Raw genomic sequence first — 27,733 nt, 5'->3', positions numbered from 1 at the left:
ACCATTTAACTATTTTTCTTCTTGTGGTTAATAACAGTTGTACTTAATAGGATATTCTCTCCATCACCCAAGTTTTAACCTTAGTGCTTCTTAACATTTCTCATCCCCAAGTATCCAGTCACCAAATACTATTGATCCCTCCTCCATTTTTTTTTGGAGGGGGCTACCATTTCCATGGGCATCTTTCTAATCCAGGTCCCTAATCCACCTTCATTCCCAGACCTGACATTCCAGTGACCCCTTTAATCATCTCTCAGCCTCTATTTTGTTCCCCTGCTGATCAGCCATCCACCAGATGACTTTTCCTAAAATGCAGTTTGGGTTGTGCTTCTCTCCTCAGTGACCTTCATGAACCCTAAATTCCAAAATAATTCACTTACCTTTATAGTTCCTGGAACAGAGTACATATGTGGTCAATAAATTATCTACTACCACCTCCCTCCCCAGCCACACCTCTTCACACACCCTCTGCAGTCTGGTCTTGTGGCTGTTGGTCATGCAGATTCCTACCTTGCTAAATACTGTGTCCTCCCCACCCAAGTGCCCGGATCAAAGCCCTCCCTTTCTTCAAGGCTTACCCTAAATCCGACCTCCTGCAGAAGCCTTCCCAGCCATAGCCCTTGTTGCCTGAATTCCTGCAGTACATACTGGGTGTCCACTTAACACTGAACATGTGCTTCCTCTGCTGCCTTTTACCTCTTTAGCTATATAGTTTGTCTCAAATTAGATGGCCTCCTCTTTGTATTCCTCTGCCCCAGTGAAGTACTCATTGTGGATGATCAGAGTGCACAACTCCTGTACTTCTCCAGAGCCTTCAGACCGCTGCATAGCCTAGAAGTCTTTACTGCTATGGCTCTTAATGGGCTAAAAACAGCCTTCTGTAAGTGTTGGCAGTCACTTCATTTGTAAATTAGTACAGGTGGGGGATGGAGGAAGGAATGGGAGTGGATAAAAGCATCTGACTCTAAATCTCAAATGAGCTAATTTTTGTTGTTTAATTATAGTCCTTTCTGGTTCCTGGCATGAGCCTCCTTCCTGAAAGTGCTTTGTGATTTTTATCTTTTGTATCTATTTTATCTTCCTCGTGCCTATGTTTCCATTATAAGTCATCCAAACCCTCCTTGGAAATAGCTAGGGTATGAATAATTTCTCTGAAAGTCTTAGTGACAGAACCAAATACAGTATTCTTGATTTTACATCTTTACTCTTGACTTCTTTTGTACTGGTTTCTACTCAGACTAAACTTTATATTCAATGAAATAGATGGAGATTTATCTCCAGAGCTAATATTGGAGCCTTTACAATTTAAAGTCTGGACTGCAAGGAAATTTTTTAGAGACTAAAAATCTGTGGTTTGATAATTAAAATAATAACTGAGTTCCAACATAAGGGACTTACGCTTGAATGCAGGGTTGGCTCAGTTGGAGTCTTTCCTGCCCCTCTGTTCCCAACTCTGAGGAAGATACATTTTGTTTTCCTTTCAAGAACTCAATGCAAGTCCACCTGATCTTACCCCTCACATCTTCCTCAGTTACCCTCTTTCCTGTATCTTTAGTTTCCTTCATCCATGGGCTGCTTATGCTCTGACTGTATGATCAAATAACCCCTATCCTAGAAAAACTTTCCCTTGACCCCGAATCCCATGAAAACAATGTTTTCCTTTTCCTTTCTTAGTCGAGTATCTTGCTTGAGACACTCTGTCCACTTTTCTGGTCAGTCATTTATTGTGTGCCTACTGTATTCCAGGCATGATGCCAGACACTAGGAATGGTGGTAGACAACACCCCCAGATGCACCCCCATGCCCTGCCATGGAGTTAACCTCCTGGCCACACCTCAGCCCTTGAAATGTGACAGAAACCATTGAAAGCTGCCTGGGGACTTCCTATTCCTCAAATTCTGTGGCTCTTCTCAATCATTCTTCCTCAGTAGCATGAGGCACTTTAATGATAGTTAATAATGTCCTGAAACTTATTCACAATTAGGAACTATTCACCAACTTCAAGACACTGCAATGAATAGAGAGAGAAGAAGCACAGGATCTGCCTTTGAAATGCTTACACATGGAATACGTAGCCCAATGAATAGGCCTCCTCTAAGTCCAGCTTCCTAGGGAAAATACTTGTAAAGAGACAAAAGCTTTTATTCACAAAACAATCATTCTACCATTGATCTCAATATACAAACTCCAATGTGTTAACCAGTCAGCAAATACGCCATAAATGATGTCAGAAGTGCAGCAGGTCCTCAAATAACATCATTTCATTATAACATTGATAAGAAAAGACCGTGTGTTCCCTGCTGGTGCCACTGTCTGTACGGAGTCTGCACGACACACTGTGTCTGTGAGGGTTTTCTCCGGATGACTCTGGTTTCCTCCCACATCCCCAAATGTGCACATGACGGGAACTGGGGTGTCTCCACTGCCTCCGTCTGAGTGAGTGTGAGTGTGTGTGAGTGTGCCCTGCATGAGCAGCCCATCCAGGGTTGCGTATCAGCATAGGCTCTGCCCACCAGAGACCCTGAACTGAAATAAGCAAGTTGGAAAACAGTTGTCTTACTTGTTCTTATTAATCTCTCTTAAATGTCTGTATAGTTCACATTTATTTCAGAGCTTAATATTAGAAGTGTTTGGGTTTTTATTTAGAGGTTTAGAAATGTTTTTGTGAGCAGCAATATGCCAAAGGAACGTAACTCGGGTTTATCAATCAGCATATGGTAAAATCGGTTTCATTATATCTTGTTTCCCTTAGAGTTGCAGTTCCCAAGAGCTTACCGGCGACACTAAGTGAAGACTTACTGTAAGAGTGCGATGTCCTTTGGTAACACGTTTACTGCTGCGAATATTCACCCTTCCTCATTTTCTCTATGCATACCAGCCCATGCAAACATCCCCAGAACAAAAATTGTTTGGACATGTTCTTCGTCAAAGACATTAAAGCCATAAAATTAGAAAAATATAAAGTATGGTTTGTTGAAATGAAAAAATATATTAATTTTTGTAAGATTCTGGGTAAAAGAATTGTCCATCCTCATTTTGCTGGCTCATTAGCCCCCTCGTCACACCAGTACAGGTTCTCTGCTCCATATCAAAGGCCCCTCTTCTTTCTGAGTCCCCAGAGGCTGCCTCTAGTGTATTCCAGCTTCCAGACAAGCAAGCTCCATGCTGATGGGCACCCTGAATCCTTGGAATGCCAGAGCTATGTCTTCGGCAGAGTGCAGAAGAGTTCTTTGTATTTCATATCCTGGAATAGGGTCAGGGGGTGCCAAAGCAGTGTTACTTAGGCCCCAACACCTTACAGGAGTGTTAGTGAAACCAGTTATTGTATTTTTTATACTCTCTCACACTTCAATGAGTCCAGAATAGGGACCCAGTTAACCTCAGTGCTTCTAGTTCTCTATAAGGCTGTTCCTTGGTTAAACTACTGGCTGATTATACACACATTGCACCCCACACATTCATCTGATCACCCAGGTATGTCTACCTCTGAGAAATGGAAGGATCCCGGCTCAAACTGAGGCAGAGTTCCCCATTACGTGCAGATGTCAATTTGAAGCTATATGCATGTTAGAGCCAGACAAATGGGCCTGATCTGGAAGCCTGATCAGCAGATCCACTGATGAGTCACAGTTGAGGGAAAGGACCTCACTGTGAAAGGGCTCACCAAGCTCTTAGGTTGTAGCTGTCTCACACCCTAGCAGAGTGTCACCTGGAGTTTTGCTAAAGGAACAACCTAAATGAATACAAATCCTGCCAATACCTTCTGGTTGCTCATGGGGTGTGCAAAATGAGCCTTTCATCCCCGTAGTCAGGAGGGTGAGGCTCGCTAAGGACACTTTATTAGTTCTAACCTCTTAGGACAGGCCAAAGCCCCCCTGCCAGGGCCACCTGCTAAGTTAGAAAGGGGTGCCTCCTGCCCTCGGTGAAACCAGCTGGGGATGGAAAACAGCTTGCACCACAAATGTCCCTCAGATTCTCCAGAGCAGGCAGCTGTTAGGGGAAGGAGAATGGCACAGCGTCGTCATGATCTACCTTTTACATATGAAGCCCAGAGAGAAGGAACTTGGCCGAGGTCACAGAGTGAGTGATAAAAGGAGAACTCAGGTCTCCTGGAGCCCAGGCCCCATAATCATCTCCATGTGTAAGAAGCAGCAGCTTCATGACCCAGTTAGAGGAGCCAGGGCTCCCTTCCCCAGAGAGCAGAACAGGCTCAAGGGTTGACAAACTCAGCCCAGGAGTCCTCCTCTCTCACTCAGAGTTCCTATCACACGTGTCCTCTACCCAAGACAGGGGGGATCTCAGTCCTGTGTACTCGTGAGGAGGTGATTAAAAAAGGATGTAAATGAAGGTGGATGACTGAGGAAGGATTTCTGCAGTCCATTCTCCACAACCCCGGCACACATGGAGAACTGCAGTCTGGTCTACCAACAGTGGTTCTCAAACTCTGCTGTGCACCAGAAACAAAACATACATTTTTGTCCCTGTCCCCCAGAGTTTTTGGTTCAGTGGGTCAGAGGTGGGTCTGAGAATTTGTGTATCTAACAAGTTCAGGGTGGTACTGCTGCTGCTACTCTGGGGACCACTCTGAAAACCACTGGCCTAGAAAAATAGACAACCTTCCATCTTTTCTCCCTCACCTTCCTCATTCGCTTCCTCTTCTCATCTCCTGCTTTGCTCTCTTCTATTTCCTCCTCCCCCCGCCCCTTGAGTCTTCTTCCCACCTTCCAAAGCGTGATGGAAAGAGCCCGGCTCTGCTGGGACCTGGGTTCTAGTTCCAGCTCTGTCACTGACTAAATGTGTGGCCTGGGGCAAGTCACTTCCTCTGTTTAGGTCCAAGAAGAGGCAATGGCCTAGAATGGGAAATACCCCTATTGCCAGGTGCTTCCTGGCTATGGCAGCATCTACCAGGGTCCATCTCTGTCCCCAGGGGCTCTTCGGCTCAATGTGTGCTTGAAGAGAGGCTGGTGAATAAATTCAATGGCCTTCACACTTCCGTCCAACTCATACTCTTGGGTTCTGACCTCTTCTTCCTCCGAAATCTGAGCTTTTTCCCTCTTCAGTGGAACATATTTGGGGTCTTTCTAGGACAAGAGAAAGTGAAGATGCTCTCACAGACCAGGCGACTGTTGAGGAGAGACAGCCGTGGAGCAGCCTGTGACTTGAGGGAATCAGGCCCCACAGAGCAGATACCAGAGCCTTGGACAGCTGAGGGTGCTGCCCAGGGCTAGGAGCACCCGGGATCCAGACAGCCCAGCGGTGAAACTCGGCCCCCACGCAATCCGAGGCTCCAGCAAGGGGCGCCAGAGAAAAGGCCAATGCCAGTCTGGTCATCCCAGGTATCCAGTCTGGGTGGGCTGGTGCGCCCTCGGGGCGTGGACACTTCAAGACACGCCCCAGACACGCTTAAAGTAGCTGCGAGCCAGAGCAGGGAGGAAGGAGGGAGAAAGCTCCAGCTGCTGCTGACCCACTCTGACGCAGACCTAGACCCAACCTGCACGCACTCAACCCGCTCTAGACAGCACCATGCGGGGCCTGAGTGTGGCTCTGTGGCTCTTCCTAGTCCTGCGCACGGGTGAGGCCCCTCCGCCCGGCAGTGGGAGCAGGACCCGGGGCGGGGGTCCTGGAGCTGGGAACTGTGTCCTGGCCACGGGTCTAGCGGATGAGGACGTAGAGGGATCTAGCACTGACCTGGACACACTGGGATGTCTGGAGAGCTCAGTGGAGGAAGTGGCCATGAGCTGGGCCTCGAAAAACAGCCAAGGAGAGGCTCGGGCGAAGGCGTGGAGGGGAGAGCCTGGGAATGTCGGGGGGACGTGGGAGGCTGAACGCCCTGATGAGCACGGGTGCCAGAGGAGGGTTTAGGGGCCAGAGCGCCTCTACTTCTCCGGAGTCACCTCGTGAAGGGAGATGGGAGGAGTCCAGGGGATGAGAGGAGGGGCGAGACGCCTCCCAGGAGACCTCTCCGGAGCGCCCTGCAGGGCGCAGGGATGGAGAAGGGAGCACAGGCGGGGTCCCCGCGCCACCTCACCTCCGCCTCCCAAGGTAGTCAGGGTCTGGACTATGAGACTGACGCCGGACCTCTGGTAGCTGTTCGCAGGGGTCGAGGGCCTGAGCTTGGCGCTTGCCCGGCCTGCCAGGGTGCAGTCCTGGAGCGCTACAGGGAAGACCGGCCCTCATTCCGGGTGCTGCCGGAGAAGGCAGGCAGTGGACCTCGCAGTCTTGACCCTTGGAGTGGGGATGCCAGGAGAGTGACCTGGTCCCTAGGGGACGGAAACTGGCCCCAAAGCCTGGCGGGGAATGCAGGCCTCCCTGGCAGTCCTGGCAGGGCAGGGTGAGTGCGGGAGGAGGCTGGGAGCTCTTTGGGACTCTTACATGGGTCCCTGCCAGAAAGAAGGGCCTACGTGGAAGTCCGCTGAGGACTGTGTGTCCTGACTCAACATAGGTTTATTTACAACACAGAACGTGAGTTCTCTCATTCGCTTTCCCTGAAGACGACGAAACAGCCTCAGAGAGGCTAAATACGTTGCCTTGAAGTCACCTGCTAGAGGACCAGTAACTTGAAGCTGACTCAGCCTCCCTCTGTGGGTCCTGGCACTGTGCCCCCTGAGGGTGGCTGTGCAAGGGGCATAATCACAGATGCTCCACGAGGGTGCAAGGCTCCTCAAGGGCAGCTATACCACTCCCCTGGCTCCTGTCTCAGTTCATGAGGGCCCAGGGACACTGCTTAGTGAGGAACCCAGTCCAGCATTCTCTTGGAGAACGCAGAGGTGCCAAGAGGGGTGGGAACTAGCGAGGTGCATGTCCCAGTGGCAAGGCTGTGCTGCGGCTGAGGACTGAGTCACCAAGAGCTGCTGGAGCCATCCTCCTCACTGGGGGCTGGGGATGCCCTTGGGGAGCTGGGCTTCACTGTCCCCTTCCCCCAGCCCTCAGCGGGATGGAGGTGCAGTGGTGCACCACCTCAGACCCTGAGCAGCAGAAATGCAGCGACATGAGCAAGGCCTTCCAGAGAGCCGGGATCCAGCCCTCCCTCCTGTGTATCCAGGGCACCTCAGCTGACCACTGTGTCCAGCTCATCACGGTGAGTCCTCTCCCTTCCGCTCTGGCACCTACACCGGCCAGGCGAGAGGGCTCTGACTCAGAAGGGAGCACACAACAGCCTCATTCACTGGGAAAGGCACCCATGCCCCCCACCTCAGGGTTGCGTGATAGGATCTCCTGAGTTTCCCAGGCAACAAGGGCCAGCTCGTTTCCTGCACAGGCCCAGGCCAGGCACTGGGAGGCCCCAGAGTGGGTGCCTGCTCAGATGGGTGCCAGTGGGGAAAGGTATCTGTGATACAGAGTGTTTCTTCCACAAGGTCCCTGCGATACTAGCAAACTGCAGAAGAAACAGAGTGTTTCTTCCACAAGGTCCCTGCGATACTAGCAAACTGCCCGCCCCACCAAGGGGTGCCCGGATAGCATACTCCTCAGTGGCCCATGGTGGTTACTCTCTGTGCCACGGAGTTTTCCAGAGCAGGGCTTGTGTCGTTTCTGGAGGGGAAGGAACAGGGGCCAGCCATCTTGGGTGGGTGCGTCAGGAGTGGGAAAGCAGTTCCGAGTGGCAGGAGAGCTGCTCACCTGGCACTGCCAATACTCAGAGGCAGTACTTCAGTAGCAGGACAAGGTGTGATGGGAAGCCTCGGGGGCAGACACAGAGGGACCTGGGCTTTCACTTCAGCTCAGCCTTTGAAACGCCCCAAGGCCTAATCCAGTCCTGGTCCCATGTGGCCCAAGGCCTGGGTCAGGCTCCACTGTGAAGGTGGAGGCCGACGATACTGGACTGTAATTCTATTCATGGACCCCACAGCACATTGATAGTATACTGCCATTTGTGTTTTAAAGGAAAAATTTGAGGAGGGCATGCATTTATGGGATTCAGTCTGCATCATAGAGAGAAAACCTGAGAAACAGGGTGGCCAGGGGCTGGGAAACGAGTGAGGAAGACTCACTTTTCACTACATACCATTTTGTACTATCTGATTTTTTTTAACATGTACATCTACTATAAGTCCTATAAAATTAATAATATTTTTCAAATAACTAATTAGAAAAGCAAGTTGAGTCCTTGGGCCTGGTAAAGGGGGAGACCCCTAAGCTCTGGTGGGGGTGGGGACTGCAAGGCTGAGCCTGGACAGGGCTCCTAGGCCCAATTAAGAGGGCCAGTGTGGACCTCCGAAGTTTTTCAAGGAGCCCTAGGTGGGTGTCCCTGAGCTTCTCCCTGGGTTGGCTAGGAGGGGCGGGAAGTGGCGCGGTGGGGCTGAATCACTTGTTCCCAGCAGGCTGGGGAAGCTGACGCCATCACTTTGGATGGAGGAGCCATTTATGAGGCAGGGAAGGAGCACGGCCTGAAGCCCGTGGTGGGTGAAGTGTATGATCAAGGTCAGAAGGCCGAGTGGGAGGAGGGGTGGGAGGAGAGGGGAGGTCACTCAGCATTGTGTCCTTGCTGGGCCTCACCCAACCATGAAGCCCTGGAGCTGGTCAGCAGCCGTCTCCCCAGAGCAGTCCTAGAGTCCTGGTCACACAGACTTTCAGAGGCCCCCCAAATCTCTCTTGACACGCCCCTTTCCCCAAGAGCGAGGGTGCCGGAGACACTGAAGGCTGATCCGTACCTGTTCTTCCTCGTGGGGATCCCAGCAGACCCCTAATTTGCACCCACAAACTCTTACTGAGGGGCAGTCCCATGCCTTGGGGAAACATCAGAAATGCCTGGCCCCCTCGCACTGGAGGGGCCATCTGCCAGAAGCAACAAGAGTGGTATTGGGACCGGGCAAGAGAGGGTGACCAGGAGCTGCAGAGCCAACACACCAAACACAAGTCCCAACTCTGTCCCTTCCTGTGAATCCCTGTGACCTTGGACAACCTTTATTTCCTTGACTATAAAATGGGGATCGTGATCCCTGCCGATGTGTGAACACCTGACGTGTGCTATGGGTTGGAAATGTGAGCTCCTTTGCCCCTGTCCCTTCGCCTCACACCCGACAAGCCTCAGGCTCAGCCTGCCCTTTGTACCTCTCCCACTTGTCCAGTGCCTAGCCTCTGTCACAATCCAGCTCAGTTGTCACCTCCAAGAAGCTCCCCTGGGCCTCCCCACCCCTGCAAAGGTCCTCTCTTTCCTGCTTCCCAGAGCACCGACTCACTCTGCGAAGGTTCTGTCCCCTTGTGTCTTCTGTTCTTTGTTCTCACCAGAGTGAGTCCCCTGAGGAGGCCCTGGTCCTCATCTTTGGTACCCAGCACAGGGTCTCTCTTGGTTACTTGTTGAATTAGTGACTGTCAGATGACATAAGACACAGTCCAGCCCTGTAAACCAGTCAGCCTTTTCACTCAGCAGCCAGAAACAATCCTGTCTCTTGGGCCCCAAATATAGATCTTCCTCTTTAATTAATGCAACACATTTACTAAGCACCTACTACAGGCCAGTCATGACCAATAGAGTAGTAAGCAACAGAAAGCCAGTTTCTGCCCCTCAAAGAGCAAGTGTCAGAAAATAAACAAATAAACACCAAAAAATTGTAGTTACAGATGTGGTGGGTGCATGAAAAAGTAAAAGCCATGAGGGAGAAAATAGGGGTGGGGGACCATTAAAACAGAGCAGACAGGAGGGCTCATATGGGGAGGTGACATCAAGTGGAGCCCAGACCAGAGTCCCAGGTAAGAAAGAGCTTAGTGTGTTCAAGAAACTAAAAAGAAAGGCACAGTGGGAAAATCAGAGGATGGGACCAGACGAGACCACTTAGGTTGCCAAGGGCCAGACTCAGGTGTACAAAAAATAACACTGGTTTTGTTTTCTAGAACCCAGCTTCAATCTGATCCTGGGCACCCACCGCCACGGGGCAGTCACTCCACTCCAGTGTTAGTGAGAGGGTGCCTTCTGGACATCAGTCCCCATAGATGAGTCATTTCTGTCTTGTCTGAATGGCCCCTTCTCGGCCACATTTGGCCCAGGGGAATCTTCTGCAAGGCTGTAGACGCCTGCGTACCCACATGCACCCCAGTCAAGGTCTTGAGTGATGTGAGACCACAATGTTCTATCCATCTATCACCTACCTACCTGTCTCTCCTTTCCCCTCAGCACTAGTGAGTCCCTTTTTCTAATCTGAGGGAAGCCACCACCCTGCTATCCCTGGTCCACCCAACCACTGCCCTTCCCATTACCGCAATACCATTCCCTCAACCTTTCTAACTTCTCCAAAGGGAGAACTTTTGGAAAACAAAAGTTGTAGGCCACTTCTGCTGTTGGTCCAGCTACAAAGCCCCCCTGACATTCACAGATGTCAATCAACTAAGCACCAGTTAACTTGGGAAGGAAAGGCAAAAATTGACTAATGAAATAATATCTCAATATCTACCAAATGAGGCTGGAAGAGGGCGAGATCTGTGATGAGACTTTTGGCTCGCATTCAATTGCTCCCTCAGGAACTAGAATACCACGCGCACACACACACCTGTACATCCACACACACGTGCATTCACACACAGGTTCGTTCGTGTGTACATGCACACACACCCTTCTCCCACAGCCTTCCTAGTCAGGGTCCCAGCCTTTCTCGTGGCTTCTCCCTCGCCATCGTCACTCCTCTCCTCCTTCTAGATGTTGGTACCTCCTATTATGCTGTAGCTGTGGTCAAGAGAGGCTCTAACCTGACCATCAACACCCTGAAAGGCATGAAGTCCTGCCACACGGGCATCAACAGGACCGTGGGCTGGAATGTGCCCGTGGGCTACCTGGTGGAGAGCGGCAGGCTCTCAGTGATGGGCTGCAACGTGCTGCAAGGTGAGGGCTTCTGGAGGGCAGACGCTTCTCCTACAACATCTCTGGGGCTCCCCTCTCCTTGCCTCATCCCTTCCCTTTCCCTCACAGGGCAGCCTTCCTCCAGGCTCACCTTCTTCTTGCACCTTCTTTAAGGAATGGCACAATCCCAGCTCTGCCAGGGGCCTCCCAGACACTTAATAGTGGTATCACGCCCACCTGTCTTTAGTGCTGGTTGCCACCATTTTAATTTCTGCTTGAAGGTTCTTTCAGGGCAGTTGACTCTCACGCTCTCCTCACCCTGAAACACAGGGCCCGGCCCATGTTGGGACATTGTGAACTGCAGCCCTCACTGGTGGAGACCTGGTGCCAGCTGCTATTTACAGAAATGTGTCCTCAACTTTACAGATTCAGAAACTCTGTTTCTTCAGGACCCAAGCAAGCTGCAGACTTGCACCCAGAAAGCTTGTACATAGCTAATCAGAGACTCGCTGCTCCCTGACTGACTCATTTGAAGTGAGAACAGGGCTTTCGTGCAGATAGAAATTTCTCCTCGGGAAGGGAGTTCAGGGTGGTCCAAGTGGGGTGGCTGAGAATGAAACACATGAGGGGAGTCAGGTGAAGACCTGAGGGTCTTGGCTGAGAGCCCAGAGCCCTCATGCTGGCAGTCTGGGCTGACGCCCTGCTTCTCATGCTTTGTGCTTCTTTTCTTGGTCACCTACTGGCCACCCAGTTGTGTCAATCTCTCCACAGTGGACACTACAGCAATGAGGTGGCCCCTGACACATGACCACTACATCCTGAAACTGCTCTCCTGGGATCACACCACTCCCCAAGTAGAGTTTGGGGTGTCCTCAAATCCCTTGTCCACAAGAGTGCTGACTCCCGGTTTGCTCCACAGCTGACCAGTGCTTCTGGGAGTGGGTACAGGGAAGAGGGAGGATTTTGCAGAAGAAACAACAGTCTTTTAAAGCACTGATGTGGCTGTCAGATAGATGATCTGCCCTCAGACAGACTGCCTCCTTGAACTTCAGTTTCCTCATCTTGTAAAATGGAAATTAACTACAGTGCTGTGAGGTCGGGGGGACCAAGATAATTCACCCACTGTCTTGGCACAATGCTTCACACGATGCATGACGCAGGGCATGTGCTCACCTCAGGGAGCTGTGGTTATTATGAGTTCAACTTCCATACCTCTCGGCAGGCACCTCACAGCCGTGCATACATATGCATGCACACACATGTGTAAACACACATGGCACACATGCCCACACATGTATGCACTGCCCCCACACAGGCCCAACCATGTAAAGCAGCACAACCCCAGAACGCCTGGAATTCATATCCTCGCAGATGGTGGCCAGGTGTGTGTGGTTTATCAGTCACTTGACACATTTATTAAATGTCTTCTCCCCTGGGAGGATGCAAAGCAAGACCAAGAAAGGACACCCACCCTGAAGGAGCTCGGTCTAGCTAGGTGATGAGCACAAGGTGAGTGGCACCCTGCTCACCCGCGTGGCACTGGGACGTCCTCAGCACAGGATAAATAGTTGTCAAGAGGGTGGAACCGGGGCCTGGAAACCATGGAGAGCCGACCTCTTCACTTATGACGCCTCCTCCTGCTCCATTCTCCTCCCCTCCCTGTTTTGAGACACATTGTCTCTCAAATTAATCATACTCATTAAGCGATCATTTATTTCTTTCCCTGCTTTCATTGATTGCTTACCCATACTGATTTTGAGATGAAACCCTCAATGAGAACAACATGTGGTTGTGCTATTCGGCCTTTTGGGGAGAATGGTTTAGTTCCCTGAGCCATTTTTAAATAACAACCGTCACTCCCCAGGGCTCACACTTTTGTGGCCTCAGTTTGGGAATCACAGATTGGAACCAAGTTCCCGGTTTTGCTCCAACCGAAGCCTGACGGATCCAGCCCCATCCATGGGGAGCCCGGCCCTCCGCTCCCGCCTGAGTGGCCTGAGCCGTCCCCAGAGGACAGGGCAAGGGGTCTGACCCTGCAGTACAGCTGGCTCACCCCCCTCTTCCTCCTTCCCACAGCTGTCAGCGAGTATTTTGGGGGCAGCTGTGTCCCTGGCGCAGGAGAGACCAGTTACTCCAAGTCCCTGTGTCGCCTCTGCCGGGGCAACGCGGCTGGGGAGGGGGTATGTGACAAGAGCCCCCTGGAGAGATACTACGACTACAGCGGAGCCTTCCGGTGAGAGGGGCCTGGGCGGGGCTGGCGCTCCGCAGCTGAGTCAGAGGTCAGGCCCTGAGGCCCAGGAGCTGGGGAAAAACACCTCAGCAGCAGAGACGGCCCTGGGGGAGTGGCCGCGTCTGCAGCATCACGTCAAAGTGGCCTTTATACAGTTTGTGTGCTCTGGTTGACTTAAAAACATCAAACCGCAGTGTGCCAGACTGGATTTGCTCATAAGTCAACATGTTTGGTATATTTAGAGAGGTGAGGGCTCAGAGAGAAGAAAATGACAAAACAGCCTTTTGCTACTCCAGTGTCCCCATTCTGGTGACTCAGGGCGGTGGGGGTGGGGCAGGGTGTGGGGACCCTTTGGTTCAGACTGACACTTTAGAGGAGCCCGCTGTGGATACAAAAGAGAGCCTTTCGCTGCTGTGGTGCAGGCCCATGCGTCCCTAAGTGAGGCCTGGGTTCCCCCCCTCCCCCCTCCCCCCTCCCCCCCCCCCCCCGCCGCCCCGCAACCACCCCCGCCCCGGCCCGGACAGGAATGGAAGCCTGCTGAGCCCTTCTCACCGCCCCTGCCTCAGTGTTTCCTCTGGAAGCAGGGAAGTCTGCTCGCGCCCACGCTCCAGTCTGGGATCTGGGTAAAATGCAGTTTTTAGCACAAAGAGAAAAACAGGTCTCTGTCCTCTAAGCCAGAGACTGTTGCATACCCCACCTCTCCTGGTGTCGTCCCCCTGTCCAGTCCCTGATCATTTGTGGCTGTGGAGACCCAGGCAGCACCTTTGCCCATAGCCCCTGACCTGCCCCCGTCACTGGGCAGTGCCACATAGAGGATACTGCAAGTCCTTGGCCCTTCCTCTCAGTGCTTTTGTTATGGCATGAGAAGGTCTACTGCAGTCCCCTGCCTTGGGACAGAGTCATCTTGAAACCCCCTGAGTGTTCCGGCTGCAGCTGCCGCTGAGAGCAGCTACCACAGGAGCTCCTGCGCCGTCCAGGTCCCGCTGTACAGGATCCACACAGGTGGCAAAGGATCTCTCCCCACGGGAGCCACTTTCTCATCCCCACTTCACAGGTGATGAGGCTAGGAAGGCCCCACAACGTGGCAAAGCCACAGGAGAGCTGGCACACGAGACAGTGTGACTTGAAACCCACGCCCACCATGACCACCCCTCAGTCCAGGCTGGGCCTCCAGAGGTGGAGGATGGCAGGGGCTCTGGAGCTCAGGGAGCTCAGCCCCACCCAGACTCACAGGATTCTCCCCTGCAGGTGCCTGGCAGAAGGGGCAGGGGACGTGGCCTTTGTGAAGCACAGCACTGTGCTGGAGAACACTGACGGTGAGTGGGCCTGACCCCGGGAGCAGGGAACGCTTCCGGGGCTCAGGTGGGTCTCAGCGGGGGAGTTCAAACAGCTCTGTGGGCAAGGGGGCCATGGGGCAGCTCTGACCTGCCCTGATTTGTGTATGGCATTGGGTTCTGTTTCCATGTGAAGATTGGGTTCCGCTTTTCCAAAAAAAGCTTGCAAATCTCTGCACTAATGCTCATCTGCCATCCCTTCCTGGCATTTTTCTCTTATCTGAAGAAGCTGCCCCTTTGTCTCTGGACCAGGTGTTATGTATTGACCCAGTATATCATTGTCATTTATTTTTTTTTTAATTTTGAAATAACTAAGCTTTGGAAAAGTTGGAAGAGTAATTCAAAGAACTTCCCTTTATTCTTTCCAGGATACTGACTTTTGGCATTTGCCACAGCGACTTACTGTTCTTTCTCTACATGTGTGTTCTTTCTGAGATTGGAGAGTGCGTTTGCCTATGTCACACCCCTTCAATAATTTGGTGCGTGTCTCCTAAGACCCGGGGGTGTGGACTTACACTCAGTACCATTATCACACTCGGGAAATGTGACACTGACACAATACTGTCATCTACAGTCCGTATGTTAGATACATTAATTGTCCCAATTCTGTCCTTTGTAGCAATTTTTTTCAGGCCAGAACCTCATGTAAGATCACACATGGTATCCAGTTATTAGGTCTTTTCAGTTTTCTTTAACTTTGAACAGTTTTTCAATTTTAAAAAAAAAAATTTTGTTTTTTGAAGAGTCAGGCCAGTTATTTTATAGAATGACCCCTAATTTTGATTAGCCTAAGGGTCACTTATTTTTTTAATTGAGGGATAATTTACATACAGCAGAAATTCATCCTTTTTGAAGTACAGTTCTATGAGTGTTGCCAAAAACTAGTCGTTGGATAACTACCACCACAATCAAGACAGCAATTGTGCCAGACCCTTCACCCCTGCCCCACCTCTCTAGTTTTGCCTGTTCCAGCATGTCTGATCGTTGTCCATTTTTTAAAAAATTGTTATCTTTTTTTGGTTAATCTTTGCCATTTAAATCATGTAGTCTGACATTCATGAAGACAAACAGTATGAGCCAGATTTGAGAAAGAAAAACAAAGTGACCTGGAAAAGGAGGAAGCGCACAGGACTGTCTCCAGTGCAGGACCGTCCTAAGGAAACAGGCAGCAGGGGCTTGGGCCCCAGCGTGAGTCATGAAAAGGAGAATTTGGAAGTTTGAGAAAGAATGGGGGCGTATTTGGTAAAAATCAGCTCTTTTAAAATGTTGATGGTATTCAAAGGAAATCTAAGGAAGTAATTTTTTATGATTTCTTTAGAGTTTTGCTACAACTTTGTGAGGTAGACAAAGCAGTTCTATCATGCCTATCTTTTTATTAAATTTATTGTGGTGACACTAGTTAATAAGTTTATGTAATTTTCAAAGGTACAATTCTATATGTCATCAGTAAATTGCATTATGTGCTCACCACCCAAAGTCTAGGCTCCTTCTGTCACCATATATTTGACCTTTGCCCTCTTCATTCTCCCCCACACCCACTCCCCTCTGGTAATCACCCTTCCATTATCTGTGTCTGTCAGATTTGTTTGTTTGTCTGTTGCTTTCTGTTCTATATCCCACATATGAGTGAAATCATATGGTTCTTGTCCTTTTTCATCTGGCTTATCTCACTTAGCATGATATTCTCAAGGTCCGCCCATGTTGTCACAAATGGCAGTGTGTTCCATCTTTTCTATGGCTGAGTAGTATTCCGTTGTACACATGCATCACATCTCTATCCAATTCCCTATTAAAGGACACTTCAGTTGTTTCCAAGTCATAGCTACTGTGAATAATGCTGCAATGAACATAGAGTTTTCATAATCCTGCAAATTATCTTTTCCCTCCTATTTCCTCATGTTTTAATTAGTCTTCTTAATTTTCCTATTTGTTGTCAATATCCACTTTTTCATGGAAATCTTGTTTTCTATTATAAATGAATTTTATGGAAAGTTTCCAATAATGTGGAAGATTAATTTGAAATGAAAAAAGTAGGATGCCAGATTGCCTATCAAGTATGTGCTTAACTTTATTTAAAATGGATAGAAAATTTAACCATATTTGACATGACTAGAATAGAAAAAAGGGCTTGGAGGAAATATACAAAAATATGAATAGGTGGATTAATATTGCATTAGTGTGTGGGTGAAGCTTTGCAGAGTTCCCCTTTCTCTCTGGGACACAGTTCCGGTGGGTTCTGTCAGGGTTTGTTTCCACTGTGGCGTCCTGACCGGCCCCTCCCCACCCTCTGGTTGGAGCCAAATTCCCTGCCTGTGGGCAGCAATGAGCTCCTTGTACATTCCTCTCTCTCTCAGCTAAAGCTTCTCCCCTTCTCTTACTCTTCTTATCTTTAATAAACAGTTTTGTTTATATGTGTTGTCTTATTTCCTCAAATCCATTTGATTAGTAGAAATTGGTGAGAGATACAAAGTTTAAGAAGACAGACACAGTCTATCATAACACCTGGTCTTGTACCGCAGCCAAACTCTTCACTCTGAGTGCTGGCTCTCCCCTCCCAGTGAAATTCTGGAAGAGCTTTCTTTTCACAGTGGGTCTGTGGCCCATGACACTCTAACTCCTCCCCAGGCTCCCTCTCATGAGCTATCCCTGCTGCCCCCCTAAGACACCCCGGCTCCACCAGACAGACTTGGCTCACAAGAGGCTTCCCAATTCGCCAGGAAAGACCCTGCCCTCCTGGGGCCAGGCGCTGCTGTCGCGGGACTTCAAACTGCTGTGCCTCGACGGCAGCCAGGCTGACATCACTGAGTGGAGACGGTGTCACTTGGCCAAGGTGCCTGCTCACGCCGTGGTGGTCCGCGCTGACGCAGACGGAGGCCTCATTTTCCGGCTGCTCAACGAAGGCCAGGTGAGTTGGAGGCACCCCACACAGCTTCTCGCGTGGCGCTGGACCTTCGTATTTCTCATGAGGGTGGGAGCTCAGGCCAGAGCCACCCCGAAGCTGGGCCGGCAGGACCAGGAGGGGCAGGACCCGGGACCCTCCCCTGGGACCCACCCCGACTAGGGACCCTGGCCTCTGGGGTGTCAAACCTCAAGCCAGGCCAGTGTGAGGAGGGACCAGCTGTGCTGGCTGGCTCATGTGAGCAAATAAACAAAATGATGAAACCAGTCAATGCCCAAGTACACCGTTAGTGAAACGCGGTGAGTAATGTCTTGCTGAAGCCACCGCTTACAGGAGCAGCAAGTTATGACTGCGGGCACAGCGGCTTCAGCCCGGCCCCATTTGTGCCACCGCTGCTCCACCCCATCGCTTGGTCTCAGGACCACCCCACACCCAGGCCACAGGTCCTGTGTCCAGTCAGCTGAGCGTGACAAGGCAGGATGCCCCCGGAGCACAGAGGAAGGCAGGAGGTGGTGCCTCACCTGGCCCGCACGTGGGCATCTGCCCCGAGGGCACAGGAAGAAGGACGTGGTGGCTGAAATGGCAGGGAGGGATCCAGCCCTGCAGCACCTCACCGGTCCCCCGCCCTTACCCGTTGACACACAGCGTCTCTTCAGCCATGAGAACAGTAGTTTCCAGATGTTCAGCTCTGAGGCCTATGGCCAGAAGAATCTGCTATTCAAAGATGCCACGTCTGAGCTGGTGCCCGTCGCCACACAGACCTACGAGTCATGGTTGGGCCCTGAGTACCTGCGTGCCATGAAGGGTTTCCTCTGTGACTCCAGCGGTAAGTCCACCTGTCTCCTCCCACCGGCTCCAGCCCAGCCTGGCTGCGGGAATGGCAGGGTTTTCTGGAGAGACGTAGGGGTGGTGGGCGGTGGGGGGACACCACTTCAGGAGGGGAACCTGTTGCTCTCACTGCCCTGCCTCCAAGGGTTTGGGGAGAAGGCATCCCCAAAACTGGGAGGCCTGCTATTCCCTGAAGCCCCTCCTCTCTCACGGGGTGGGATCTAGGCCTTCAGGTCTGTCTTGGGAAGGGTCTCCTCACCCTTCCACACGGAAGTCACCGAGTCCTGTCACCCTCCCTCCACAATGCCTTACTCCTCCTCCCCGCCCACGGCCACGGCCCTGGCTCAGGTGTGCCTCTCTCCTGGACTACTGCAGTAGTCTGCAGATGGGCTTCCTGCCTCCAGCCCCCACCCCATGTCTCCTTCACCCACAACAGGGAAATGGTGCGCCACTGAGCTAGACCCACGGCAGCCACGGCCTCCCTCATGCCTCCTCACAGCCCCAAGAAAGAGGAAGAGTTATCCCATTTTTGAATGAGGACACAGGATCAGATCGCTAAATAAATTATCCCTTACTGCTAACGAGAGAAAGAGCCAGAATTTCCCTTGGGTCTGATTCCAAGTTCTGCCTGCTGAGGTACCAGCCCCCAGGGCCCCAACCGCACAGGTCGTGCTCGGGCGGCCCCTGAGGCAGGCGAGTGTGTGGTGACCGTGCACTCACGCTCACACAGGGCTGCCGCACTACCTGCACTGGTGTGTGCTGTCCACTCCTGAGATCCAGAAGTGTGGGGACATGGCTGTGGCCTTCAGCCGGCAGGGGCTCAGGCCGGAGATCCAGTGTGTGCCAGCTGAGTCCCCCCAGCACTGCATGGAACGCATCCAGGTGGGGGCCGTGACCCGAGGGGCAGAACGGGCTCTGTGGAAATTGGTGGCAGCGCCTGGATGGTCCTCACCATCCTTCCCCTGACCCACCCGGTCTAGGGACTCAGAACAGCCTGGGAGGGGAAGGTCTCCTGTGACAACTCCACAGGGAAAGGGGAGGAGGAAGGACCCACAGGGACCAGTCCCCCCACCCCAGGGAACAGGGCAGAGGGGGGCTGTTTACCCTGAGCCGATGGCCAGGAGTATGAGACTGGCCCAGCTCGGCCCTGGCCGGCTCTGGGGCCCTGGGTAAGCCCTCCCCTTTCTGCGTCTCAGTTTCCCCTTGTGCACAACAGGGGCAGGCTTGGGTCGTCGTTTGTCACAAATTCTGACAGCAACCTGCAGCCAGAGACACATTTCACATCAATCACTGTCTAGTCTGCAAAACTTTTCTTTCAGATGTATAGGTTTAAAAAATTCTTTCTATAGCTGGAGATATGAGGCAGAACAGTACTTCCCCCCACTAAGTAAAATGTATGCTGGTAGTTTCTGTTCTATTATATACTAGTCTTTGGGGTTTGTTTGTTTGTTTGTTTGTTTCAATTTTAAGGAGAGAGAGACACAGTGATTTGTTGTTCCACTTATTCATGTGTTCATCGGTTGATTCTCGTATGTGCCCTGACTGGGAATCAAACCCCCAGCCTTGGTGTACCAGGACAATGCTCTAAGCAACTGAGCAATCTGGCCAAGGGTAGTCTTTTTTCTCTCTTTTTTGTTAATGCTTGCCACGGTCCATTACGTTGATTTGGCATCACTAACATGACTGCCACCTGCAGTTAAAGGCACTGGTCCTGGTCATAGGCCCACCCAGCTCTGTGTTACTTCTCTGACTGGAGACCGAGGCCAGGGTTCGGTGGCAGCCCAATGTCCTGAAGTCAGGGATGAGGTCTTACCATGGTGACAGGTGTCCCGGCAGCTTCTGGGTTCCTGGACTCCTCCCCTCCTCTTTTTTAAGAGCAAGTAGGTGGGACCTGAGGTGAGAAGCATTTTTCAGGGTGGTCTCTCTATGCAAGGCAGACCAAAACCCCTCAGGAGTGTCCACCCTGCCCCCTGAGGCAGGGCCTTATCCCTCATCCCTGGAGCCTCCTTCTCAGGCCCTCAGACTGCTTTCTTTTAAGGCCCAACCCGTGCATCCATTGGCACACACATTTGGCAAATGTCTTGCACCCATGCTTTGCACCGGCCCTCGGCCAGATGCCAGGGATACAGCTCAGTGCCCTAGGCCTCTGAAGGCTGGCCTTCCACAGGGAGAGCCCACACAAGTAGGAAGGCAGAGACCGTGCAAGGTTCTGCTCAGGAGACCCTCACAACCAGGCGACCCTCTCCTGGCAACAGGACACCCTCAGAAAACATTTACTGAAAGAATGAAACAGACACCCGAGGACAGGAGTGCCGGTGAGGGCTGGTTTCAGGCCTCTGGCCCTCCAGGCACCCCTCTTGCCCACATAAGTTCACAATGGGAGGAAAGGGCTGGTGGGGCAGGACGGGGTCACCAGGAGATGGGAGCCAGAGGCCAAAGTTGACCCCAAGAGGCCTGACCCTGATACCTGCATCCGCTCCCAACACCCAGAGCCACCCTGGAGCTCACCCCAGCCTGGCCACTCTCTCTGTCCCCCTACAGGCTGGGCAAATTGACGCCGTGACCCTGAGGGGCGAGGACATCTACACAGCAGGGAAGACATACGGCCTGGTTCCAGCGGCTGGGGAGCAGTATGCTCGTGAGTGCAGGGGACAGGCTGCTGGCTTTGGCTTTGAGGTGGTTACATACATATAAACCTGCCCCTTCGGCCGTTTTCAGAAGCTGCGGCTCTCCCACCGTGCCTCTGTCCCTGGGCTGGCTGCTGTCTGTCACAGGCGTGCCCCTCCTGCCCCAGGCCTCAGTGTTCCCGGTCAGTTATTGGAACTCTGGCCAGAGTCAGCGAACCTGTAAATGGCCCCAGAGTAAGCACTTCAGGTCTTACAGGCCACATACGGACTCTGCTACCTATTTTTTTAAACGACACTTTAAAAATATAAAGGCCATTCTTAGCTTGCAACCCGGGCCAGACAAACGCAGGCTGACCCTGGACGAGCGGCCTCCTCCGCCTCGTGCCACTTGGCCGTGAGGCTCACAGGAGGTGGCCCACCTTCCGGTCAGCTTGTGCACGTCTTCCAGGGACCTGGCCTGAAGCCTTGGTGCTCTGTCCTCTTAAGGGGTGACCTCAGGTTCCTTCCACCTGGTTGTGAAAAAATGTGTCTGTGCCTCAGCTGTGTCTCCACCTTTCTCCCAGGAGGTGGGAAAAATAGCACCTGGGTGTAAGGAAAGAAAGAAATCCCTCCCAGTGAGAGCTGCTGGCGGGGGAGGGGGTGGGAGAAAGAACTCCAAAAGCAGAGCCAGAAGCTGCTTCTCAGCGGCGGGTCCCACTGCCCGCTCTGCTCCCTGCACAGCCACAGCCCTCAGGCCTGGGCGCTCCTGAGCCCGTGCAGCCAGGGCCTGGACACCTGGCCGGACAGGCAGGGCAGGGCCAGCCCTCTGGGGTGCAGAGCAGCAGGAGGAAGGGGGTGAGGGAGGAAGGGACCCTGGAAAGGTGCCCCTGGCACTGAGATGGGGCCTCACTGGTGTCCCCTTCCCCAGTGGAGGACGGGAGCAGCTCATACTTCGTGGTGGCCGTGGTGAAGCGGAACAGCTCCTACGCCTTCACCCTGAACGAGCTGCGGGGCACGCGCTCCTGCCACTCAGCCTTTGGCAGCCCCGCCGGCTGGGACATCCCCGTGGGCACCCTCGTGCAGAGGGGCTTCATCCAGCCCAAGGACTGCGACGTCCTCACAGGTGCCACCCTGCTTGGGAACACAGACGCATAAAATATTCTTTGGGGTTGGCTGGGGTCAGGGACCCTCTCCCAGCCCGACCTCACAGAAGGCAGCCCCAGCAACTCCTCTTCCCCTTTGACGTGGCCCTTGCTCTTAAGAAGGATGGGAAATATTCTTGGCCACCCCGATGACAGGGGTATCTGGTGGTTCTGTGGAAGCTGCCGTGGTGCCCTACCTACTTACCCACAGTGGGACTGGCTCCAATGGGTATGAGGAGTGGGGTGTGCACAGGTTCAAGACCAGCTGCATCACCTCTGGTCATGGGGCTGCCCCATCCCCCAGCAGCCTTGGGCATCTGGGGGCCCTATCGGGAAGCAGCTGTCCATCTGTATTAGTGCTGCAGACACTCTGACCAAGTGCCCACCACATGCCGTCCATGGGGCCCTCCCCGTATGTTAAGTGGCGCGCATATGTGGTGAAAAGAAGGCAGGAGGCAGCTGGCAAGAGCCTTGGGCTGACTGCACACACACCTCGGTCCTGGCTAGCACCACCTACACAAGCACACAGAGGTGCTGGGATTGGCTGCCTCCACTCCCAGACAGCTGGACAGGGTCTTTGACTGGAACAAAATAGCTTATGAGGTAATGAGCTCCCCATCTCTGAAGGAGTTCCAGGGAAGACTCAGTGACCACTTATCAGAGGTTATCCACGGGGTTCCTGTATCTAGACAGCCTCTGTGTTCTCTCATCCCCCTGATTCTCACAGGAGGAGACTTGCCGCTCTGAGCTGGGTGGCCAGTGGAGCGCATGGGTGGTCTTGAGCCAGAAGGCTGGGCAGGGTGGGCAGACCTGTGGGGAAGCAGCCCTCCCATCTGCTTCCTGGCTGCCCTTTCTGCACCAGCTTCTTAACACAGCTCTTCCCCTGCACTCCAGCGGTGAGCGACTTCTTCAGCGCCAGCTGCGTGCCAGTGAACAACCCCAAGCATTACCCGTCTTTGTTGTGCGCGCTCTGCGTGGGGGACGAGCAGGGCCGCAACAAGTGTGTGGGCAACGGCCAGGAGAGGTACTTTGGCTACAGCGGCGCCTTCAGGTACTCTGGTGGGCCTGGCAGGTAAGCCAGGGGGCTGGCACAGAGGCTGGGACACTCCTGCTGACACCTGCTTTGGCCTCTTGTGTGGCAGGTGCCTGGTTGAGAATGCAGGGGATGTCGCCTTTGTCAAGCACACAACCGTCTTTGACAACACAAATGGTAGGTGAGGAGGACAGGGGCCAGAGCAAGGCCTGATCCCAGGGCGGAGTGGGGGGGCCGTTCCCCACCCCCAACACAGTCCAGGCCCCAGGTGTTGCTGGGTTTGGGAGTCAAGAAGCAACCGGAAAGACTGAGTCTAGAAGCCTCTAATCCTTGGGGATCCTGGGGTCCCAAGAGCCTCATGGTAAGAGCAGACCTCTGGCCACACAGCCCGGACACATGACAGTCTTTACTGGTCTGGAGTCCAAATCCACGCTCCGCCGAAGTGGTAGAAACTCATGCTCAGTAGATATGGGGAGATGTAGTGGTACCCAGGTGTGTGGGAGGCGCGGCAGGGGCCTCTCCACACCGCCATCAGTTCACATCAGCATCTGGTCTTCAGCCTGGAGCAGATCGATGCCACGTGCAGAGATCCTTCCGCAGCCCCTCGGCCACGAGAGGCAAGGCACAATCCCATTCGTGTTGTTGCGGTTTGTTCTCCAATGGCACCTTCCTGAACTCCCTCTGGGAAAACGAGCTAGGAACTCTGTGATCCAGGACTCCCTAAGCCCATCCCTGGGGTCCTGTCAGGGGGCAGGGCCCCTTGGCATGCGTCACTTCCCTCCGCTTCCTGCTCTCCCTCCGTCAGAGAATTAATTTCATTCATTCTGAGGACTGCAGGCTGCTTGCCTCCAACACTCATCGTTTGCCCGTTCTGTACACCCTTCCTACACCCAGGCTTTGAACCCCCTGACACTTGAGGCACAGCCTTTTCCACTCTGTCCTAACACGTCTCTGCCCAGGAAAAGGCCCACACGGGAGATGGAAGTTGGTGAAGGAAAAGCAGACCTGCAGGGAAGAGCGTCTGTTAGTATTTCAAATCTCGGACCCCACCCTGCCTATGAAGGCCACCGAAGCTGCAGACCCTTTGAGCTAGGAAGTGCCCCAGGCCCCATGGCCACAACCCCTCTCCCCTGCAGGGAGACCTAGAGCCCCTGGGATCATCCCCGGCGGGAGCGAGCTGAGTGCTCCTGCTGGAGCCTGTGAGCCCTGTGTGGTCCCAGCCCCTGCTGTCTTCGGCCAGGGAGGTGTCTCAGAACCACCTGCAGTGAAACACCCACCTTCCAGGGTTTCTCAGTTGCCTATATTTTCATCTACTCATGCACCAACCTGAAGTTCCTTCTGGAAGTGCGAAGAGGGTGGATACATGAAGACAAAAATAATGTAACTAACTCCCAAGGGCGGTGTTTCCGAGGAAGCCCTTGGACCAACCACCTACTTCAGAATCGCTGAGGTGCTGATTTAAATCTCCAGGTCCTTTGGAATGGCCTCTCATGGGTTCACATGTGACATTATATGCCATCTGGTTTGAAAACTTCAGCTGGCAGGGGAGGAGGTGAACCACCACCTTTATTAGCCCACTCCACTCTCAGGCCTGAAACCTGTAACGCACAGATGGGGTTCTTTGCCCAGGAGTGGATGAGAGCCTCCGTTTCTTCACTCATAAAGTGGGTGTGATCATACTTGCCTTGTGTTGCTGTCATGAGGATAGAGCAATGCTTGACAAAGCCTGTCACAGAGTAGGACTCCCTACCCCCTGAGAACTGTAACTCCTGCCCACACTCTGGACCTAGCCAGGCTCTCATCCTGGCATCAGAGCAGAGCAATTGGAAAATGGAGAATTCTGGGGAGCTGGCCAGACATTGCCACCTCCTCTCCGCAGTCAAGGATTTCTCTCTTCCTCCCCCTCAGGCCACAGTTCGGAGCCATGGGCCGCTGCGCTCAAGTCGGAGGACTATCAGCTGCTATGTCCCAATGGGGCCCGGGCCGAAGTGTTTCAGTTTGAAGACTGCAACTTGGCACAGATACCATCCCGTGCCATCATGGTCCGGCCAGATACCAACACCTTTGCTGTGTATGGACTGCTGGACAAGGCCCAAGTGAGTCAGGGCAGGGGTTACATCATTACGTGGGTAACTGACACAGGTGAGCCAAGCCCCTGGGACACCTCAGACTACCCGCAGTGGGCCTCGGGAGGAACTGAGGAGGCCTGGGGGAGAGGGGGAAATTCTGTGCTTTTTCACTTAACCAAAAACATCCCTCCAACCACTCTCCCCTGTTTCCTGCATTTTTAAGATTTTCTTTATTTCTAGAGAGGGAAGGGAGGAAGAAAGAGAGGGAGAGAAGCATCAATGTGTGGTTGCCTCTCAAGTGCCCCCACCAGGGACCTGCCTGGCTCTCTGCCTACCTCTCTGGCCACTGCCCCCAGTCTCCTTTGCTGGTTCCTCCTCGTTCCCCAGGCCTGCAATCACCCAGGGTTCAGTCCTAAACCCTCTTCTCTGCTGCACCTACACCTCTGTGGATCTCATCCAGTCCCACACCACTAACTTGCATCCATGTGCTGACCAATGGCTCCTAAATGCACATCTTCAGTCCTGCTGCCATCAACCGTTCAGTCTCAGACTTGCCTCTTTTTTTCTTTTTAAGATTTTATTTATTTATTTTTAGAGAGAGGAGAAAGAAGAAAGAGAGGGAAACATCAATATGTGCTTGCTTCTCGCGTGCCCCCTACTGGGGACCTAGCCTGCAACCCAGGCATGTGCCCTGACTGGGAATCGAACCAGAGACCCCTTTGGTTTGCAGGCCAGTGCTCAATCCACTGAGCCACACCAGCCAGGGTCAGATTTGGCTCTTTTAACAACTGCCTATTTAACATTTCAACTGGTATTCTACCAGGCATCTCACACTGAACAAGTCCAAGTTTGGACATTCTTCTCCATCGGTCTTCCCCACTTTAGCCTTTCCATTTCCCCGGAAGTCACCTTGGACTCCAGTCTTCTTCTCATGCTCTACACCCAGTCCATCAGCAAATCCTGTTGGCCGCACTTTCAAAATACATGTAGAGCTTGAACCCAGGCTGTCTGACAGCAGGGTCCCTCGGTCCTAACCCATCCTCTCTTCCCCCCTCACTCTCCTTCCCCCTAAACATGCTGACCTGCCTCCTGGGAAGTACCCCGTATAGATGCGCATTTTTCTGGGGAGAAAGCTGATAGCTTTCATTAGATCCTCAAGAGGATCATTGAGCATCCCCCCAAAAATCAATAGCCACTTTGCTCCTTTCTACTATGGTAGCTTCATCATATCTTATTCCAAATCCCACTTGATGACAGAGGTCGATGAGTTATCAAGCTTATGATTTCAAGTCAGAGTCTTGGCGCCTGCGATCCCCTGCCCTTTGGTTCGCTGTACGTAGACCAAAGAATAGCAGACAGCACCTGGGTGACCATTTGGGAGCCCAGATAAAAAGCAGGTCTGCCTGTGGTGCTTCCAGGGCCTGTTTGGAGATGACCACAATAAGAATGGTTTCAAAATGTTCGACTCCTCTGACTATCATGGTCAAGATCTGCTTTTCAAGGATACCACAATCCGGGTGGAGCCTGTGGGGGAGAAAACCACATACCTCGACTGGCTGGGCCACGACTATGTGGCGGCTCTGGAAGGGATGCTGTCTCAGCAATGCTCCGGTGCAGGTAGGGCCCGGCCCACTGGGTGGGCAGCTGTGAAAGCCCTGGATGGGCAGGTTCACCCCCCACAGAGGAAGAGCAGGCATCCTGCCACATCACCCTGCATCCTTTTGAGTCTTCCCCCAAAGAACCTTGAGTGAGTGGAAGGGTGCTCTGGGTCTTTCAAGTGATGGAGGTGCGGTGTCTCGGGAGGGTCTGAACAGGAGGCTGCAGATAGTTACAGCAGGAACACTTGGCTGTGTAACCCAGAGAGACCTGGATCATGAATATAAATGCTAAAAATAATCTTCCAGAAAGGATGAGGCAACTACATAAATATACATGTGGTGTAATTTTGAAAGGAATGAATATGTAAAGAAAGCGGAGGAGAGAACATTTGTAATAGCACACAAAGAGGGAGCTTGGGCGAGCTGAGCTTACAGAAATGTGCTCCGTCCAGTGCAGCCCAGGAGCCTCAGAGCCTCATGCCTGTGTTTCATCCCGCAGCGGCCACCCCTGCCTGGGCACCCCCGCTCCTGCTGCTGCCCCCGCTGGCCCTTTCGGCCAGCCTCCTCCAGCCCCCCCTCTGAAGCAGCTCTGGGCAAGCCTCACCCTGCCTTGGAATGGAAACCTACTCGGAAATCTCTATAAATACGGCTGTTCTCCTCAGTAAATCCAGTTAACGCAGAAAATCATGTGACGGGAGAGGAAATGTGAGACACCATGGAGCTCCTCAGAGCTGTGATCCCGACACTGAAGCTTCTCTGATTGCTTCAAAGTGGAATAAAGATGACCGGTAAAGAAAAGCCCCCCAGCCCGGAGCTGGAGGTGAGCGGGTCTGTCTTGCTGGAATCCAGCCTCTGCCTCCCAGGCACCACTTGTCGCTTTGCTACCTGGGGGTGTTGGCCAGCCTCCCAGTCACAGCCCACCCACAGGCTGGCACTCCTTCCCTACAAATCTGCAGGCTCCCACCACATGGGGCCTCATCAGGCTTGGGTTTGGAAAAGGCCAGTTACCAAGGAAACAGGCTGAGCCTGGACTTCCCACGTGTCCCTCTCTGCTGGAGCTGCCCAGAGGGCCCCTCCCCTGCTGGTTCCCACTTCCCCTCTAGAGAATGGCCACTTCAGCTCCCATCAGCCCCCACTCTGTCTGTCCTCGAGGCTCTCTGTTCCAGCCTCCCTCCTGAGGACACTGTGTCTGTCCACCAAGGCATCCACCAGATGAGGCTACATCC

The 27,733-nt window shown here is 52.8% G+C and overlaps 1 protein-coding gene across 2 annotated transcripts; it reads left to right on the top strand.

The window, feature by feature from the left end:
• Positions 1-5,436: 5,436 nt before the first annotated feature.
• MELTF (melanotransferrin) lies at positions 5,437-27,305 on the top strand. 2 transcript variants are annotated; one of them, XM_045851521.1, is made up of 16 exons: positions 5,437-5,572; positions 6,924-7,078; positions 8,319-8,418; positions 10,628-10,810; positions 12,845-13,001; positions 14,247-14,314; positions 17,050-17,237; positions 17,877-18,057; positions 18,790-18,941; positions 20,601-20,697; positions 21,594-21,788; positions 22,702-22,831; positions 22,950-23,017; positions 24,749-24,936; positions 26,328-26,526; positions 27,007-27,305. In XM_045851521.1, the coding sequence occupies exons 1-16, from the start codon at positions 5,524-5,526 to the stop codon at positions 27,087-27,089; spliced, it is 2,193 nt and encodes a 730-aa protein (XP_045707477.1). In that variant the 5' UTR covers positions 5,437-5,523; the 3' UTR covers positions 27,090-27,305. The 2 variants fall into 2 exon arrangements, with proteins under 2 accessions (XP_045707477.1, XP_045707476.1); XM_045851520.1 differs by having other exon boundaries at positions 22,702-22,858.
• Positions 27,306-27,733: the final 428 nt, after the last annotated feature.

The sequence above is a fragment of the Phyllostomus hastatus genome, unplaced genomic scaffold (genome assembly GCF_019186645.2).
Source record: "Phyllostomus hastatus isolate PE091 unplaced genomic scaffold, TTU_PhHast_1.1 phas_contig_86, whole genome shotgun sequence".
Taxonomy (NCBI): Eukaryota; Metazoa; Chordata; class Mammalia; order Chiroptera; family Phyllostomidae; genus Phyllostomus; species Phyllostomus hastatus.
Note: the sequence above shows the minus strand (reverse complement) of the source record. Positions and strands in the feature narration are given on the sequence as shown.